This window comes from Ursus arctos, unplaced genomic scaffold, assembly GCF_023065955.2.
Source record: "Ursus arctos isolate Adak ecotype North America unplaced genomic scaffold, UrsArc2.0 scaffold_32, whole genome shotgun sequence".
In the NCBI taxonomy this organism is placed as follows: domain Eukaryota; kingdom Metazoa; phylum Chordata; class Mammalia; order Carnivora; family Ursidae; genus Ursus; species Ursus arctos.
The window spans coordinates 6,803,223-6,822,685 of NW_026623008.1; the positions used below are offsets into that span (position 1 = coordinate 6,803,223).

Sequence of the window (19,463 nt, forward strand, 5' to 3'; positions counted from 1 at the left end):
ACTTGCTTAACTTTGCATCCATTCATGCAGGAGTACAAAAAGAGAAAAAGAGAAAATATAGACAGGCATTTCACAGGAGTACTTAAGATAGCTCCAGGGTAAAAGCAGTTTCATTAGCAAACAGCAGTGGCCTGATAACATGGAGGAACTGTCCCCAGCTACTGGGGACAGCCGCGCAGCGATTTTGATTTGGACCAGAGAGAAGGCTAAAATGCAGTTAAGTGTCGAGAGAGGAAGAAGTGTGACATATAGGTTCAGCGCCATAATTACAGAAATTCTGTCCATAAAAAAAAAAAAAAAAGAAAAAAGAAAAATCAAAAGATACAAGTCTTCCTGTGCAATGAGCCTGGCTAAAATTAGGGAATCAAAACAAACCGCTGAATGAGAATGGTAGAAATACCAACTTCTCAGGCATCCATTTCAACAGCTAGAGTCTACTATTAAGATCACTTGTGTCACGGGGAGGGATTGACTAGACTTGCCTTCGTTTCTAACACTAGACTATCAGACCTAGAAAAGAAGCCTGCCTGGGGGACATCAGTACCTCTAAGTTGGCTTACAAGCTTAATTAGGGGTGAAAAATCTAGGTTTCCATTCTTGCCTGTGGGAGAACAAACATAAATGTTTTGATGTACACATAAAACTTCAGAAAAATGTATTTCACATAAAAATAAGACTGCCCTCTTCCAAAATTACAACTCACGGAAAACGGTTACAAAGTGAATCTCTGAAGTTTAAATGAGAAAAAAAATGCACAGTATTATCCGTACAGTTCAAATGGATGTCTGATTTCCAGATATTTCTAACCAAGGGTTTGGTTACATACAATTTCCATCAATATATTTAAAAATAGAAACAAAGTAGGAGAATAAATTAGGGTAAAAAAGCATGACAGTTTCTTCTGTTTAAGGGCTGATTCCCAATTTTATAAACAAAGTTAGTGGGTTAATATTCATAAGAGGGATAGAAAGAACCCTTTATCACCTTCTTTGGTGACTGTCACCTCAAAACTCTCTAAAGGGAGAAAAGATAAACCCATGTCAGTAATGCAGGAAAGAATAAAGATGGAACAATAAGGAAAAAAGTCAAAGATGCACATATTACATAGAAAAGTTCGACATAATTCAACAATCAGCTCGGTAGCCACTCGCTAGAATCGCCAGAGCAGGACGATCTTCACGGGCACAAACATCTCTGAACCCAACACCGCAAACCACCACGTAACGTTGAAATCACACCGGCCTGGAGGTGAAATCTACTATAAAACTTCATGACGCCCTCAGGGGTCGCCGGGACCATTTTTAATGACCACTTTCACGGTAACTGTTAATAAGTAAACCTATTTGTTATTTTACAGTTTTCAGACTTTTCATTTTCAGGCTAAGTTCTTGCGGCTCAACTCTGGTAACATTCAACTCAGCACGAGATTTGATGAAACTGAAAACAAACATTTGGAGCAAAGGGTTTTTTCACTCTTTGTTCTTGAGCTGGAGAAATAACCACATTTTCTAAGCTAAAGGACCCGACCAAGGCAGCGCACATAAACCCCTCGTCTGAGGAACATCTCTGCTTGAACGTGAACTGAAACCGGATTCGAGCCTAACTGCAGTGACGCCACAATGACCGGGGCTTGTAGTGGAAACACTGTTCTCTGAAGTCAACAGAAGTGCTGCTTCCTCGCCCCCCAGGGCTACCACCGAGGACTGCCAGCACGTAGGGGTCGGGAGGTCAGGAGGTCGGGAGTCCCACTGCCTCTTCAGACAGAGCCGGCCTCACTGGGACATCTTCTCTCCCCCAAAGGCAACTTCCCCGATCTCTCCTGCTTTCCAATGGTTTTACCATATATTTATATATCCCTGAGCATGGTTTCATTTTGCTTGTTTTTGAGGTTTGAAAAATGGTGTCACATGGTGTGCAATTTTTGTGACTTGCTTTTGTGTTGCTGTTGTTGTTGTTTTAAAATTTATTCATTGTCTGTTTTCATTTTAAACAGGTTCCATGCTGGGTGGAGGCCTACTTAAAATGCAAGGGCTCGAACTCACAACCCTGAGATCAAAACCTGAGCTGAGATCAAGACTCGGACGCCTAACTGACTGAGCCACCCGGATGCCACTACTTTATTTTTTTAAGTAGGCTCCGTGCCCAACATGGGGCTTGAACTCACAACCTCGTGATCGAGAGTTGCGTGCACTACCGATTGAGTCAGCCAGATGCCCCGTGACTTGCTTTTTTCACTCAACCTTGTGGATCCAAGATTCACTCATCCCTGCTGGAGGATACGGAATACAGTTCCTTCCTTTTCACTACTACATGCAGCAAGAATCCAAGGAGTTAGAGCAGGTGAAGGGCTTAGAACACGGCCTGGCCTAAAGAACGCACTCACCAAGGGTTCGCTGTTACCATATCCTCCACCGTGTGGGTGCAGCACCGTTCCTGCTTTCTGCTACTGAACGACGCCGTGATGGAGATTTCTAAACGTGCTTTCTGCTGCACGTTCACAGTCACTGTAGACCCCGTACTGCCCAAAACTGGAGCCACTAGCCCACGTGGGCTGTTTAAAATTAAACTAAAATTCCTATTAAAATTGAATAATATTAGGGCGCCTGGGTGGCTCAGTACGTGAAGCATCTGCCTTCAGCTTGGGACACCATCCCAGGGTCCTGGGATCGAGCCCCGCATCGGGCTTCCTGCTCACAGGGGAGTCTGCTTCTCCCTCTCCTTCTGCCCCTCCCCCCCAACTCGTGCTTGCTCTAATAAATAAATAAAATCTTTTCAAAAAATTGAATAATACTGAAAATCAGTTCCTGAAGCGCCCGGGCGGCCACACCTCAGGTGCTCAGTAGCCACACATGACGAGTAACTACTGAGGGGGACGCAGACACAGAACACTTCCGTCACCACAGTCAAGTTCCACCAGACAGAGCTGCCCAGAGTCCGCGCAGACCAGCTACGGCCTGCAAGCCAAAGCCAGCCTCTGTGTGTTCTCGAATAGCCTGAGGCAAAGAATGGTTTTTACTTTTTAAAACATTATTTTGTGGCGGCGCCTGCGTGGCTCAGTTGTTAAGTGCCTTCGGCTCAGGGCGTGATCCCGGCGTTCCAGGATCGAGCCCCACATCAGGCTCCTCCGCTGGAAGCCTGCTCCTTCCTCTCCCACTCCCCCTGCTTGTGTTCCCTCTCTCGCTGGCTGTCTCTATCTCTGCCAAATATATAAACAAAATCTTTTAAAAAAATAAAAATAAATAAAATATTATTTTGTGACACAAGTAAACCATTTGAAATTCCAAGTTCGGTGTCCATAAGTAAGGTTTTATTGGCCTACAGACATGCTCTTTTATTTACATATGGTCTACGGCTGCTTTTCTACGACAGTGGCAAATCCAGGGCACTGCAGGAGAGACCCTATGGGCCACAAAGTCTAAAACATTCACTACCAGCCTGTTACAGACGTTTGCTGATCCCTCACAGATACACCTCTGTGTAGAGAACTGCGGAGGACCAGGCACGTCCAATTTTCAGAATGTCCTATTCACTCCATTATGCTTACGTTTCTTTGGGGTGTATATTAATACCGTATAACGCATTTTAAGATCAGTCAAGTTGCTCAGTTTTCAACTCAGAGTGTACTCTTCTAAAGAGAAAACAGTGACTCAGACCCACACTATCCGAGTCGGCATACCTGACGGTGACCAAGGGTGCCTCTGGGGCAAAGGCCGCTGCGCGCGTTGAGGGCAGATTTAAGACCCTGCAATGAGGATGCTGAGGGGGGTCATGCCGCCTACTAGTGCATTGCTGAGTAAAAGGATAAAGATGCTCGTTCAAGCAATGTCCTTGAGACTGTTTCTGACGGAGATTATCATGAGGAGTGGAACTGTTTGCCAAAAGAGGTACACTCCCTAATTCCCTCCTCTGGCATACCAGGCTGGGAGGTGGGAGGAAGAGAGCGCGGAGTGTGTAGGAAGGCAATGGGGTGTTTCAACTTTACATTTCAGTGTTCGGGGGAGGTTTTGTTGATAATGTCTGACTGGAAACCAGAGGGAACTAAGGGAGCAAGCCACGTGATTTCTAGGGAAGATTTCAGAACAGGAACAGCAAGTGCAAAGGCCCTGAGGCAGGCCTGGGCCAGGCCTGGCTTAGGAACAAGGAGGCCTATGCTGCTGCAGTGGCTGGGCAAAGGGGAGGCCAGCAGACGAGGTCCGACAAAGACGAGTAACCTGAAGCTACAGTGGCTGCTACAAAAATTGCAGCTTGTCCTCCGAGTGAGAAGGAAATGACTGGAACGTTTTATGTAGTGAAAAAAAAAATGGTTTATATTTTGAAAGAATTCAACCAGCTTCTGTGTTAGAAATAAGTCTACAAGCAGGCAAGGATGGCTATTGGAGTAACGCAGGCACGAGAAGCTGAAAGTCAGAACGAGGGGGTGCATGGGGTGGTGAGAAGTGGTCAGATTCGGGGTGTGTTCTGAAAGTATGGACAATGCCGTGGGATTACGAGTGAGAAACCCAAGGATTAATAAATTCCTTTCAGCCGACATGGGAGAGACCATGGACTGAAGGTTTGGATGGGGGAATGGGAATGCATACTTCGGCTCTGAACACGCATTTGTATTGCAATTTGTTAAGCAATAGCGTCTCAAAAGGTATGGTTATCAAATAAAAGAACATAAATTATTTTGCAACTCCTGTATTCCCAGGCTGCTCCCTAAAAGACTGGACCCATTTACAATGAGAACAGCAAAAGGGTGTACTTCTGTCTTTCCTACATATTCCCACCTATTGTATCTAAGTGGGCTACCTGAATAATGGGCTGCATCAAAAGGATTCGGTGTCTCAAATCCACGTACTTATTAAATCGCTGGCAGCCTGGGTCCTTTCGCCTAGAACGGCTTTGGACCCCGTCCCGCCAGGTGATGCCTGCTGCAGCAGGAGCAGGGCCGGCGTCACACGCGGGCAGACCTGGGTTTTCCGTACCAGTTGCGCGACCCTATGTGTCCCTAAGCCCGCCGAGCCACCATCTGCAGATGTGGCAGCAGACCGTCTCCTCCTTCCATCCACGACCCTGACTTTAGTGAGGAAGACGGGCCCCGGGGGAGCAAGGGAGGGGCAAGTAAACAAGTTAAAATATTGCAGTCTGTCTGACGGGATCTGAAAAGGGCGAATCTAAGGCAGTTTCAAGGGGCGCCTGGGTGGCGCAGCGGTTGAGCGTCTGCCTTCGGCTCAGGGCGTGATCCCGGCGTTATGGGATCGAGCCCCACATCAGGCTCTTCTGCTATGAGCCTGCTTCTTCCTCTCCCACTCCCCCTGCTTGTGTTCCCTCTCTCGCTGGCTGTCTCTATCTCTATCGAATAAATAAATAAATAAAATCTTTAAAAAAAAAAAAAAAACAAAAAAAAAACAAAGGCAGTTTCAAGAGGAAACACTGAAGGGATCCTTCAGGGCCGGCTGGACAGACAGACAGGAGTCTGGGGCAACCCCCCGAGTGTGGCTGATGGTACCAGTTAGGGAACTAAGGCACAGAGAAAGGGGAAGTGTTTGGGGTTTGCTTCCCTTACCCCCCAGCTGCCTGCTGGTTGGTCTGCTGGAGTATTTTAAAGCCAGACTTCCATCCATCGATCATTAGAGATCTCTAGCAGACAGTTAACAGACAGTAACATTACACGGCCAACAGATTAACAATTCCTTAGGAATCTTCCTCGTGAGGACCCTACCGCCTCTCCAACTACACTCGTTTATGACCTTCCTCCCCACAACCGGGGCCAGTTTGTTATTTTCTGTGCCCATTCTCCCAGGAGCTGACTTTTTAAACTTTGAGATCATCGTAACCCATTCTTCTTCACTCTCTCCTCCATCCTTGTACCTACAGCTCTATCAGTTACACGCACGACAGGTACACACGTGTATCACATCCATCCCATGGGTCACATCACGGTGACCGCGTATCAAGGAGCATCTCTGCCCCTCTGTATTCCCAGGCTGCTCCCCTGGACGCAGCCTTCTCTCAGCCTTCGCAAGGAAGACCTCTCAAAATCACCTCTCCTATTCTACTTTCTGCCCTGCGCCTTCCCACCCAGTTCAGACCACCTACTACCGCTCTGCTGGGTAAGTGCACGGAAACGCTCGCTCTCCTCATGTGCGAAACGCCCCACCGGCTTTCCCAGAGGACCTCTCCAGCTACGCTGGCCTCCAAATACACCAGCCCTCTGCCCCCAGTCTCTCCTCTCATTCCCCAAGAGCACCTAAAATAGTCAAAAGAACTTTGCTGAGGCATTTTTTAAAAGCAAAACATAAAAACATAACAATGGTTAAACCAACAAAGTATAGATTTGACTTCTCAATGTCCAAAGTCACGTCCAGGGTGCTCAGCTGACAGTGGTAGCTCTCACTTTCCTCATCCGTCTGTTTGAGAAACCTCAGATTCAGGCTGGCCCTGCCTTCTCCCTGTCTTCTTCCAAATCGGAATACGGCCCCACACTACACGGCTCCTCCCTAAATGGAAGGCGTGTCTCTAAGGTCTATCCTACGATCTCTCAGCTCCCAGGTAGTCCTGCCCTTATATGCACTCCTTATGGTCACTAGTGCTGGCTGGGACAGTTAGGGTCCTGTGGGTGCAACAGAAACCCATTCTAGCTAACTCAGGCAAAAAGGGACTTCGGTGAAAAGCCATCAGGAGCTCATGAAATTGACTACAAGCCAGAGAAAAGGACTTGGAAAGAGCCAGAAACCAAGGCAGGAATACGGACTATAACATTCCCAGAGCAAAACGTTCTGGGTGGATGGAATGCGACTGCAAACTGTACCAGCATCTTTGTCCCTCTGCTCAATATTCACATCCACGGACGGAGCATCTGGTTGGCCAAGCTTGGGTTGTGCGTGCACTTGGCTGGGGAAGGCGTGGTAATGGACTGCAGACCCACCAATCTGGACCCAGTGGGAAAGAAGTCAGGGGCTGTTAAGAAGGAAAAACAGACATTTGCTGAGCAGCAAGTGTCCACTACCATGTCCCTGCTAGTCCCACTCTGGTCCCTAACCCACTTCTCTCCACACAGCCTTGGGGCCCATGCTCGCCAGCTGGATGTCCAGGCTGACCCTTATTTTCAGTGACTTCTGACTCCTGCTGACTAGTGCAGGCTAATTTCTGGGACAAGCTCACGTGCTGCTCTAGTCAGAGCAGTTTTCCAGTTTAAACCCGCAGCAGAGCAACCGCCACCACACACCCAAGGGCTACCCCGCACGACCCAAGCAGAGCAACCCAAGCGTTACCCCCTCCAAGCTCACTGGCTACAGCCACGACTCTCCATTTCCGTGTGCCAAGAACTGCCTAAGAAGCTTGTTAAAAATGTGGTTTGTCGAGCTGCATACCCAGAAATTCTGACTCCGCGTCGCTGGGGTGGAGCCCATTAATCTGCATTTTTAACAAGGGCCACCAGATAGCTCCAATGCAGATAGCACGCAGTCCACACCTGAGTCCGGCCTGCCAGTGGCTTCCAAACCTCGCTGGCCGGAGACAGATTTCTTAGGCTCTCCTCCTGGAGGCAGAGACTCAGACAGCTGAGCCCATACCTCAATGACCGCACTCAATGCGCAGGCCTGGGTGATTTGGACACAGTATTAAACTCCACATGTGCAGAAACATCCCATCTACTCAGGTTGGCAACAGAAACCTTGTGAGCCAAGCTGATTTCCAACCCTCCGCTCCCACACTGCATGCTCACTCCACACACCCCACGAGCTGACTATCCCTCTCTCCCTTGGAAGCCCCTCCGGTTCCCACCCCTGCTCGACTGTTCCCCTACCTTCACTGGGTATGTAGTTCCGCTCATCCTTTACGCCCAGTCACCTCTGCACCTGCTTTAACCCACACCATCTTGCCTTTTAGGAACTCCCGTCCAGACTGTGTGTCGCCGCTCTCACTTGGCATTAAATTATAAACTCCAAGTACCCCCACTTAACTCTTGGTCGATGCCGGTTTTGCTTCCCACCGAGATTATCGGTGCTTTGAGAAGAGGGACCAACTTTTATGCTTTTTTCTATTCTCTAGGAGACCTGGCATGGCTACCTCATATTTCAGGGTTACTATCTCAAACCCCTCCTGAAGGTAACTGAGCTCAAAACGAATCCACTCTAGTCTGTAACTTAACGTGGAGTTTCTGGCCTCACATCCAGACACTGAATCTGCTAACTCAGTGGAGTCCTGCCCTAACGTTGAACCACATGCAATTTCTGGCATTCTATTTTTTCAAATATCTTGACATTTTCAACACACAACAATGGCGATTTCAGGTGGCTTAACTGAATATATCCAACTCATTGTGGCACACACAATGTCTGCCCAGTTGCGTATGCTAAAAAACCAGCATTGGGTGGCGATGTGTGGCAGTCAAGCCCATTGGCCATCTTCAGGCCACATGAGTCACACAAATTACACAGAATATGGAGAAAAGTATCCCAGATCGGAGCTGGTTCTAACTAAATATCAACAAAGATAAAGTTCCCATTCTTGCCCTGAAATTTCTTTTGGATTCTCTTCGTATCGTAACTGTTTAACATCTTATAAACCATCTGAACTCTGGGGAGGTGGGCAATGAGCGCTGGGCTGGAACCACATAGTAAAGGGAAGAGCTTGCAAACAAGGGGCCAGGGGCCGAAGGGGAGGCTCAGGCTTCTCCTCCAGGCAGTGAGGAGGGGATGGCTGTCAAAACAGCGGAACGGGGCCTGTATAAGGGGTGCGGGCTCCTCACTGCCCATAGATACATAAAACATGCAACACACTTTCATAGCCACGTCTACTCAGGCTATTAGCAGATTCCGGAAAGGGGGCTGAGTAAGGAATCAACTCATTTTAATTTCCTAGAATAGCTGACAAGTACCAAGACTGTAGTCTCTGGGTTTCCCCCAAGGAAACAATCCGGCCTGGGCCCTCTATGTTCCACATGAGCATCTAATTGGGGACCGTTTACAACGCGCTCTGGCGACTAAGCTTCCAACATTATGTGCATTTATCTCGTGGCTTCAACAAGGAAACTCTGGGGGCTGCCCACGCTCATGTCCCGTGATGGGACAGGACCGTGAGCCGGGACACTTACAGGGTTTTAAAGGTAACGTCAGGGAAGGGGCCACAGCGGCGTATGAATCCACGCTGGGCTTCTGAGCTGGGCAATCTTGGGCAAAGCCTCTCGCTCCTTCTGCGAGTCTGTGTGCAGCATCTGCTACTCCCCATGCCGGCCTGGGCGCGGGGAGTACGGGGAGGTGCTGCTGACACTCGGACCTCCAGCCCCTCCTCCGGAAAGCCAGCAGCAGCGAGAGCGCCCACGGCAGGAGGCTGCGGAAGAGACTCCGAGAAAGGGAGCCATGTGAAGCCCTGAGGACCACCACTGCCACACGCTCAGCACGTGACAGATGCCACCACCGCCACAGCACCAGCACCATCCTGGCGGGAAGCTAACCCCCAAGTCATCACTGAGACCAATCTAAGACCACTGTAAGCCTCCAGGTGCGGCCTCTGCCTTACGCGAAAAGCTGTTTAAGAAACCCAGTGCGAAAACAGAACACTATGAAGACTGTTACAGAAAGACAGAAAAACATTCCTCGCAGAATGTTAAATAAAAAGATGTTTCTGAAAGTTTCTGTTATGAATAACACCAGCAGCAGAAACGCCGTGTAGAGCACCTACTACATACCAGGCACTGTTCTGAGCTCTTCAAATGTTTAAGTAAGCGAATAATCCCCAAACCCTTGAGGTATGTGACGTCACTACCCTTGTTTTACAACGGATGAAACTGGGACACAGAGACGTCCAGTCATTTGCCCAAGGCCATCCAGCCAGGAGTTGGCGGAGGCAGGAGTCAAGGCCAGGCTGGGGTCTGTGCTCCCACGTACCTGCCTGCTACGGCCCCAGGGGGGCAGTGCTCCGTGCTGCGGCTGGATGGGTGCCGTGGCAACAGAGGAGGGAGGCAGGCCCTGCCACGGCTCCCCTGGAGGCAGGGGACCAGCGGTGTGCTTCAGTAAGAGCGCTGGTGCAACTCCACTCCCAGGTGTACACCCAAGCACACCAAAGACCTACGTCCACGCAAAGCCTTGTACACTCAGGTTCACCTCAGCATGATTCCTAATCACCACAAAGTGGAAACCATCCTGATGCGTGTCACCTGATGAACGGAGACACGGGAATGTGCCATGTCCGTACAATGGAATATTATTTGGCAATAAAAACAAAGGACGGGCGCATGTGACTACTGGCACATGGGTGAAGCTTCAAATTACCACGGGAGTGAAGACTAGTCACAGCAAATCCAGAACAGGCAAATCCATAGACACGACCCAGATTAATGGTTGCCAAAGGGGCGGGGGAAGTGGAGAGTGGCTGCTAACGGGTGCGAGGATTTCTTTGAGGGTGACGAAAACGTTCTGGAATTAGACAGGGGTTACTGCTGCACAATCCTGAGAATATACTCAAACCCTGTGAACGGTATACTTTTATGCTATGCGGATTTTATGCTGTGTGAATTATGTTTTTTAAAAGGAACATATGAAAAACTGGTCCCCCATGAAAATCTCCAGAAGGAAAGGACTGATTTACCTGTCTACTATGGCAAATACAATCACGTTAGCACTGTGACTTGGCTCTCAACTGCTTCTCCTTACAGTGTTTTAAATGTCAGTATGTTAACTTTTGCATATCAATAACAAACAGCTGGGAACCCCTAAAAACATATGACTTTAAAATAAGTATAATTTCATTTGTGATAATACATTAGGTTTTGATAAATCTGCAATAACATTCAACCCAATGAGAAAGAAAAAATAGATGACATTTTACTAATATGACTTTTTCCTTCAAAGTGTATTTCACTTCCTGCTTCCACTGCAGCTTCCTGCGGTGCCCGCCGGGCCTCATCCTGGCAAAGAGCCACCCTGCCCCCGACACATGCCGACAGATGAGGCCACTGCCCTGTGTCCCAGCTTCTCTCCTTAAAACGGGTATGGCAAGAAAGCACTGTGTTTGCTTTTGTTTCGTTTGAGGACAAAGACTTAGACGAGAGCCCAAGGTGAGTCCCGTCCTGCAGCCCAGAACTCACTGTTCATTCTGAGTGTTGACACGGATAAGAAGGAACATGACACCTAAAACGGGGGGAAGTGACGGCGGGGGTACTGATCGGCATGAAGGTTGGTACCAGGACCCCAGAATGACTAAAAGCACAGGACGTGAGGGAAATCTCAGCTATACTGAATTTAATATTCTAATTTTTATGTCGGCCTGAAACAAAGACGCCTTCTTTTTTCAGACTTTTCCCTTGAGAACACAATGTCTGGACATCAAGGTATTGGTGTGTCCCCCAGATCTGTCCAGCGCTAGGGGGTGAGAGTTCCGGGGTGAACATGGTTTGACCTTCCTCACGTTAAGAAGGCGTCCGAAACTGAGCACCAGGCAGATCCATCTACTTTCACCCGAAACACGAGGGCGTTTTTGAAGTATGTCCATCTTCAAGCGGGGGTCAAAGGAGCCCAACCGCAAGAACTGTGGACGGAGACAGTGGCAACTGGGACCGAACAAAAGTCCTTTTGAAAAGGGCTATTCTGAAGACTACGATTCGGACTTTGGAGGAACTAAGGTGATCGGGAGTGGAAGGAATCACATGTGAAACTCCTTACATAGTAACGTACTGACTTTAAAAAGAAACAAACCAGGGATGGCAGGAAGCGTACTTACCTCGTAAGACTGTGGAGATGACATACAAATTTGAATCTGTAAAGCACTCAGAACAGCGCCTGGAACATGGCAAAGGCTTTCCACGCGTTCCGCATTGTTAGTGACGCGGCAGGAAGGCGCTCCAGACACGACAGGTCTACAGCGGAAACGCCACAGAGACCCAGGCGAGTGAGTCTAGAACTCCTGACTGCACCACCCCTTAACATGCATGAAATGTGTAAGTCCGCTCAAAAACATGAGCTGGACGATCCGGTAAGGTTACTTACACAGCACGACACGGCCCGCTCCCGCGGCCGCACTGGACACGCGGTACACGCGGGATGTCCGTGTAGATACACACACAGACAGCCCCCAAGACCTAGGCACTTACAGAGAAAAGCAATATGCAATGCTCCAGTCGTTTTAAATCGAGGGGGAAACAAAACGGAACAAACCACCTCAGCTGACAGACACTATGTGTGTTCACCGCACAGAGTGTCTCCTCTCCTGTCCATCTAATCGGGTTTCTCCGCAAACACCAATAAACAAGGAAAACGAATGGGTCTGTCTCCACCACCGACTCCAGTCGTGCAAACTGGCTCTCAGGTCAGGCTCCTGAGCCCGGGATGTGGCACTCGGACAGAGTACGAAGGACACGTTCGCTGTAAACAGCTCTTCGGAAACAACGTGCATTCACTCCCCTCGATCCACCACAGTAAAATTAACGGACGACAGAATCATTGTCCCAATCTGTCCCGAGGCAAAGAGAATACCTTCTTTAATATGAGAAACTGTGTTCGGGAAAAACATCCTGCAAAAACTACTCTTTACAAAAATTAACGTCACTACGTCAGTTTTGACTCTGAGGCAAAGAAAGGGTGAAGCAGCACTGCCCCCCCCCCCCCCCCGCTAAGGAAGCTACTATGGTCACTACGTCAAAGCAAGCACAGTTCTGATCCGTGAAGTGCTATTAAATGTTACAAAGCAGAAAACCTCCAAAGCAATCCCAGAGATTTGTCTCTTATAAATACTCAGGTTACAATCTTATGAAGAAACTCACGTTAAAAATTTATTAAAAGTAAAAATCTAAGCCAAAAGGATTCCTCTATAAACACGGCTCCGTTTTTTTCAGCTCGGTCTTTCCTGGTATCTGATGTCTGGGTGATGCAAGGACAGCCTCGAGCCACTCACGAAGCAGCAGCACCAGCGGCACCAGGGAACAGGTCAGAAAGGCAGAATCTCAGGTCCCCCCAGACCCACTGTACCCAGATCCGCATTTTTAACAATGACCCTCAGGTGCTCTGTGCACACGCTAGTCTGAGATACACTGAGCTAGGTGTTCTCTATCTGCTCACACCGAGGAATACAATGATGCAATAAATATTTTGCTTTTCAACAAGGGTTTTTTTCAGCTACTCCAACTATTAAAATGAAAAGGAAAAAATGTCGTACAAAGAAGCCACAAACCCCTCTTAGCTATTAACACATTTTCAGAAAGCCTCAGCTATAATCTGAATGGGATATGTGAAATGCTTCCCATCCAGTCCACATTTATCAATCGTAAGATAAAAGCCACGTTCATACCTGTGAATCGCATAGGTGCGTCTTTATCCAGGGCAATCAGAGGAGGGTCGAGGAGCACTGCATTATCATTTTCTGTGATTATGCCATGATAGGTGGGCTCAAGCCATGGTTTGTGCTTGTTAACTGTGTTTAAAAAGAGAAAAAAAGAAACAGACCAGATTAGAATTATTAAACTCCACTGCTTTTAAAGATACACATCTATTACTAAAATAATAAAACACTCATTAGTCTGGAAGGCAACACTTGTATTTTTTTAAAGACTTTATTTATTTATTTGAGAGACAGTGAGAGAGAGAGCACAAGCAGCGGGAAGGGCAGAGAGGGAGAAGCAGGTTCTCCACTGAGCACAGAGCCCGACATGGGATCATGACCTGACCCGAAGACAGACAACCAACTGAGCCACCCAAATACCCCAACAGTTGTATTTTTTGTTGCAAAGTTTGATATCGAGACCCTAATGGGATGAAATTCTTAATTCCAGAGTAAGTACTGTAGAAACGGAGTCTATGAAGGAATCAGAATTAAGAAATAAACTGCTCTAGAAATTAAAAGAAAAGAGACTGATGGCTATAGACAAACCATGTTTTAACCCATCACAGAAAAGTTACAAAGAAAAGTATACTATCACTTCCTTATGGCAATAATAATACAGTACTGCCTATTTAAAACTAGCATTACAAATAAAAATGTAAAAGAAAATTTATGAATGTAAAATTACAGAGTATAAATAAAACTGAAAGCAAATTTCTGAAAAACTTGAGTGAAAACAGTGTTTACAAATAACCCACTTTGAGGGTCAGGCTGTGTGGAGGTCAGACTCCAGCTCCCTTCTATTATCGGCTACATGACCTTGAGCACATAACTGGCCTCTTAATCTCAGTTTCCTCATCTGTACACCAGGGACATGCGCACGACCCACAAGGCTGGGGCAGATCACCGGAGAAGTGACCTGTGTCCTTCTCGGTTGGGCACTGGCACGGATGCTCCGGTTCCTAAGGCAAGAACTGCCGTGCTGGCGGTCCGCTCACCCGATGAAATCCAAGTTTCGTTCGTCTCCATTCGTTTTGCCTGGGTCTTGGCTCCCAGCGGGCCTGTGCAAGACCTTCTCCCGCTCCGAGCCGGGGCCCTCTCTGAGTCCCCGTTTCCCCCAGCACGGTCTGGGCGTTTGTTTTTACCTTCACCTTACGAGCGCTCACATTATAACCTCGTGTGGTATTCACCGCGGAGCGCCCCAGTTGAGCCCATCTGAGCAGAAGAAATGGTATGAAGTTTTATTTCCACGTAGATGGTGCCTATTTGTTGAATGAACTACCCGATTCTTTTCCGTAAGGCCATCTTCAGAAGGAGCTAAAACTGAGATCCAATGTTTAGTCATGATGTGATATTACGTGTCTGCGGTCACGTGTCTGCGGTCACGTGACGACGGAGCCTGGGCTTCCCTGCATTTACTCTGACGAGGCGCAGGGGGGAGCGGCGCTCACGTGCGCCTTCTAAACTAGAGCGATCGCGGACAAGAAGCTACCGCCTCGCTAACTGACGGCGCATTTACCAGACAGTCACACAGTCACATCCAAACCAAGAGCAAATCCCGTTGTCTTCACTTTCCAAGTAAATCCAGGCCCACGGGAGTTGTGGGTTCATGGATACAGAGTTTCGGTTTTGTAACAGGAACACAGGTCCGGGATTGGCCACAACGTGAATGGATGTACTTGACACAGTGTGCACTTCCGACGGCAGGTGTTAGTGTATGTTACCACAATTAAAAAAAAAAAAATCCTGGGGTGCCTGGGTGGCACAGAGGTTAAGCGTCTGCCTTCGGCTCAGGGCGTGATCCCCGCGTTATGGGATCGAGCCCCACATCAGGCTCCTCCGCTGGGAGCCTGCTTCTTCCTCTCCCACTCCCCCTGCTTGTGCTCCCTCTCTCGCTGACTGTCTCTATCTCTGTTGAATAAATAAATAAAATCTTTAAAAAAAAAAAATCCACACACAAAATCAATCCGGACGGAGCCATTTCTCATCGTCTGTGCTGCTCGCCTGGACCATTCACAAAATCTAGCCAACCTCATCCTTGCCCCCAGCACGTGCCCTTCACACGGCAGCCAGAAGGACGCTTCTCCAGCTCTGCTCTCGAGCCCGCAGACACCACATGTTACTGAGGACCCCACGTGGCTTTTCTTCTTGTGGGATCTATCTATTATCTGGCTACCTAATCAGCATTTACTGCACTGGGAATCAAAATCAAGAGATATTATTTATCAGTTCATTTTTAAAAACAATAGCCTATTATGTTATTATAAAAAACATTTTTGTGGAAGTGACTATATTTTTTAAAACAGAGTTTACGAAGAAGAGTGGCAATGTGTTACATGTCTGCAAAGCTTTCTACTGTCAGCCGAGTCCTAGCTTCTCATGCAGCCAGAGGGCCACACTGTCACATGTCACGCAGCCTCTAGGGAGCTCCAGCAGACACACAAGAGAAGGAGGAAAAAGGCAAGTAACGGCTTCACGTTATTAAAATAGCTCTGACCTCTTCAAACCCGACAGGGTCTCAGGGGACTCATCACCTCACTCAGGTCTGTTCAGACGTTCCCTCCTCTAACTACAGCACCTGCTGGTTTGGTCCCCACTTCCTCTTTTCCTTTTCTTCTGCTACTCGCCACACTGTAAGGGAGGGGGCAGCGGTGCCAGCCTGGGGCCTCAGGGCAGGTTACTTGGCTTCCTCCGTGGGCCTCAGTTTCCCCACTGATAAACTGAGGACGGCAACAGTACCCACCTGATAGGCTGGTTTGGTGAAATGCTTAGGACAGAGTCTGGCGCTCAGTAAATGCCATGAGGTGTTGCTGTGACTTCTTCTCCACTCATAGGTGAAGGAAAACAGATTCCAGGGGAGGGAGACCTCTTATTCTCTGTTAATTCCCAGCACTGTCGCTACTCAGGATTACTGGGTAGATGGGTGACTATATAAGGAATCTCATGTATGGTGCGATTAAAGTCAGTGCTCTGGTTTGTAAATTCTCTCACAGAGAAGATAATTTGGGTGCTGAGAACTGAAAAACGGGTATAATGTGATATGTGATATTTTAGACATTGGGAAGGTGCTTTTTGTTTTTTTGGTTTCTGGCATGTGGATGTTCCTTCCAAGGAAAGGAAACTAGAGAATCTGGAGGCACAGAATACATCAAAATACTGTGGGATCTGCCTGGAAAGGTAAGCTGCAGTCAGACGACAGGCGGATATGATGTGAAACCAAACCCCGATCATAAAGACCCAAAATTCAAGGGGCCTTTGGAAAATATCTCCTCCCCTCACCAAAGCTGCGGCCGGGACAAGAGATTGGGTAAAGAGAATTCAGGTGCTTATGCTCCACCTGCCCTTCCTCAGAAATACTCCCCAGGACAGAGGTGAGTTACCTGGGGGAGTAACTTGCAGGGGAGTAACCGCAGTTGGCTGCGGCCGCTGGTCAGAGAAGGTCCCACCGAACACAGGAAATAAGCTCACTCTGCAGTCAGGCTGGGTGTTTTACCCAGGTGCCGAGACTCCCATCCTCCCCAGATACCTCGTTAAACCACGAGGGCATGGCGCCTGGAAGGCCGCCTGCAGTTACAGATACAGTACCGAGAGATAGGCACCTGCAAGGAGGGAGTGCAAAGCCCTCCATTTTTTGTCACTAATCTCATTTTAAAACACAGAAGATGTGAGTTCGACCTATTATTAACAATGCACCATTAATAGCAATATTTGATTCCAATTTGTTTTCGTACTTAAGGTTTTATTAAAGTTATAAGCACAGCAAATAAAGCTGGATTATTCCAGTGTGCGAGTCCATAAAAGTCCTGACACTTAAACTGAATGACCGTATTCAGCCCAGCAGGAATGTGGAAATGCCAGGCAGAGCAAATTGCAGAAAGCCTGTGATGGGAAGGAGCACAGTGTGTGCCCTTCTGCTACCCTAACAGGAAGGCCCGTACTGGGGTGCTTGGCCGGCTCAGTCAGTGGAGCATGCGACTCTTGATCTCTGGCTTGGGAGTTCGAGCCCCACGCTGGTGTGGAGATTACTTAAAGATAAAATCTTGAAAGGGAGGAAAGAAAGAAAAGAAAGAAAAGAAAGAAAGAAAGACAGACCCGTAGCTGAAAATGGCTAATGGTTCAAGGCAAAAAGAATTGTATAGCTATATTCCCAGTATTCTAATTTTGTAATTCAGAATTTATAAATTGCTCCTTTCAGCTGGCAGTAGAATGAAGAGATTCAGCCAGTTTCAAGGACTGAACTTTTAAATATTTAATAAATGATATTTTTAATATTTCATCACATTCAATTGGCCTTATCAAATATTTATAGAAACAAGTGAATGATATTTCTGTAATCTTCCTCTCAAAAATCACAAATAAAGGAACATGTCACCCATGTTGAGTCTTCACCTGATTCTTTTCACCACATTCTAGATCATTAAAAAGCCAGCTCAATTTTGAATGGCACAGTCTTAATTGAAATCATGGAACAGCAAGGCTGGCAATCAGACCTTCCGTACACATAAGTTCCATCTGGGGACACACCTATGATTTTAGGACATGGCTAGTTTTTTGTGGTTGTGGTAGATTTTATTTTTTAAAAAAGATTTATTTATTTACCTGAGCGAGAACGTGAGTGGAGGGAGGGGCAGAGGGAGAGGGAGAGGGAGAATCTCAAGCAGACTTCCTTTGAGTGTGGAGCCCAACACCGGGCTCGATCTCATGACCCTGAGATCATGACCTGAGCTGAAATCAAGAGTCGAATGCTTAACCGACTGAGCCACCCAGGCACCCTGTGGTAGATTTTAATCATTAGAAATTTCCACCAATTTAAAAATCAAGAGGAGGGGTGCCTGGGTGGCTCAGTCAGTTGAGCGTGTGCCTTCGGCTCAGGTCATGATCCCAGAGTCCTGGGATCGAGCCCTGCACTGGGCTCCCTCTCTGTCAAATAAATAAATTTTTAAATCTTTAAAAAAGATAAATTAATTTAAAAAATAAAAATCAAGAGGAAAAGAACGCAACAATCTAAGGGTTAACTTCAAATATAATTCTTAGGCCTTCCCAGTACATCCCAACTCCGTGCGCTGAGGAGAGGCTGGACCCTCATCCAGGCCACACAAGTCACCCACCCGTGGAGAGGTGGTTCTGGAGCTGGGGTGCTGTGGCCTTGACATCAACCCAGCACCAAGCAGTTCCCCTCTGATTTCTTTTCTTTTACTATAAAGAGACATCCACTGTTTTCGAAAGAGAACTTGATGTGTGCCCCTTCTCATTCCCAGCAACCCAGGTTGGTCACACTGGGCCAAGAAGGACATAATAAACAATAACAGCTGAATGTCCGAAGAGACTGCTAGCATTTCACCAGCAAATCCTAGACGGTGTTACGTTTTGTTTACAGAATGAGCTTTTAATCTCGGGCCATCAAAAGAATCTGCAATTAAGGAGCGCTGCCACTAGATGCCGACAGCTACCGCTGATCGGCTTGCAGGAGAGCCTCTGGCCCTCTCCTCACTGAGGAAGGGAATGTCCCTGAGTCACCAGGCGCTCCGCTGAAGACGATCTGTGCAGACAAGTGTCCGACACTGTGTAAGTATACAACGTCCAGCTGATTCTTTTTTACCTCAAAGAAACGTTTAGAATAAGTATACAGTCCCCAAATCAAAATATAAAAAGGCATACATTTTCGCAGTCTCATAAATACAGTCCCCACTCATAAATTCTTCCTTAAATCGGACCAAGCCTGGTCATTCAAATCAGCTTAACATCAAACGTCCTTTCAGCAGCACATCCCCCTGACTTTTTGTTCCAAGAGATCCTTCCTGAATATCTACTATACATAAGCTGCAAGGTGCTGGGCTTTGGGGAATCAAATCACAGTCTCGCCGAGAACACAAACATAGCAACAGCCATCTACAAACGTTCCACAACGGCGTGGCTGTAATTAAAGGGTTATACAATGTGGTAAACAAAACAACAACAACAAACTATAGAAGGGGACTCACGCAGTCTTGGGAACTTCATCAGTCCGCAGAGACCACCATGACCAAGTAGCCACCATCTCAAGTGTGGCCGTGCCCTGTGCCAGAGGGAAAGGGTGGCACCCTGGAGGGTCTTCTCATGGGAGCTACACATTTCACTCATTCGGCCAGAACTAGTCACACCAAACCCACCAGGATGGAGAAGTGACA

At 47.5% G+C, this 19,463-nt stretch overlaps 1 protein-coding gene and 1 non-coding gene across 5 annotated transcripts in view; one reads left to right on the top strand and one right to left on the bottom strand.

Annotated features, from left to right (window-relative positions):
* Positions 1 to 19,463, bottom strand: part of CLSTN1 (calsyntenin 1) — a 76,243-nt gene that overhangs the window by 22,902 nt on the left and 33,878 nt on the right. For 2 of the 4 annotated variants that reach the window (XM_026519891.3, XM_026519893.4), the window contains exons 2-3: positions 13,267 to 13,389; positions 985 to 1,014 (exon numbers count right to left, since the gene is read on the bottom strand). In XM_026519891.3, coding sequence (XP_026375676.2) covers positions 985 to 1,014; positions 13,267 to 13,389 — 153 coding nt within the window. The remainder of the gene's footprint in view (positions 1 to 984; positions 1,015 to 13,266; positions 13,390 to 19,463) is intronic. The other 2 variants (XM_026519892.3, XM_026519890.3) reach the window with 1 other exon arrangement.
* On the top strand, positions 10,986 to 11,110 carry LOC113270711 (small nucleolar RNA SNORA40). Its single transcript, XR_003321910.1, has one exon. It is a non-coding gene; the product is annotated as a small nucleolar RNA SNORA40 (small nucleolar RNA).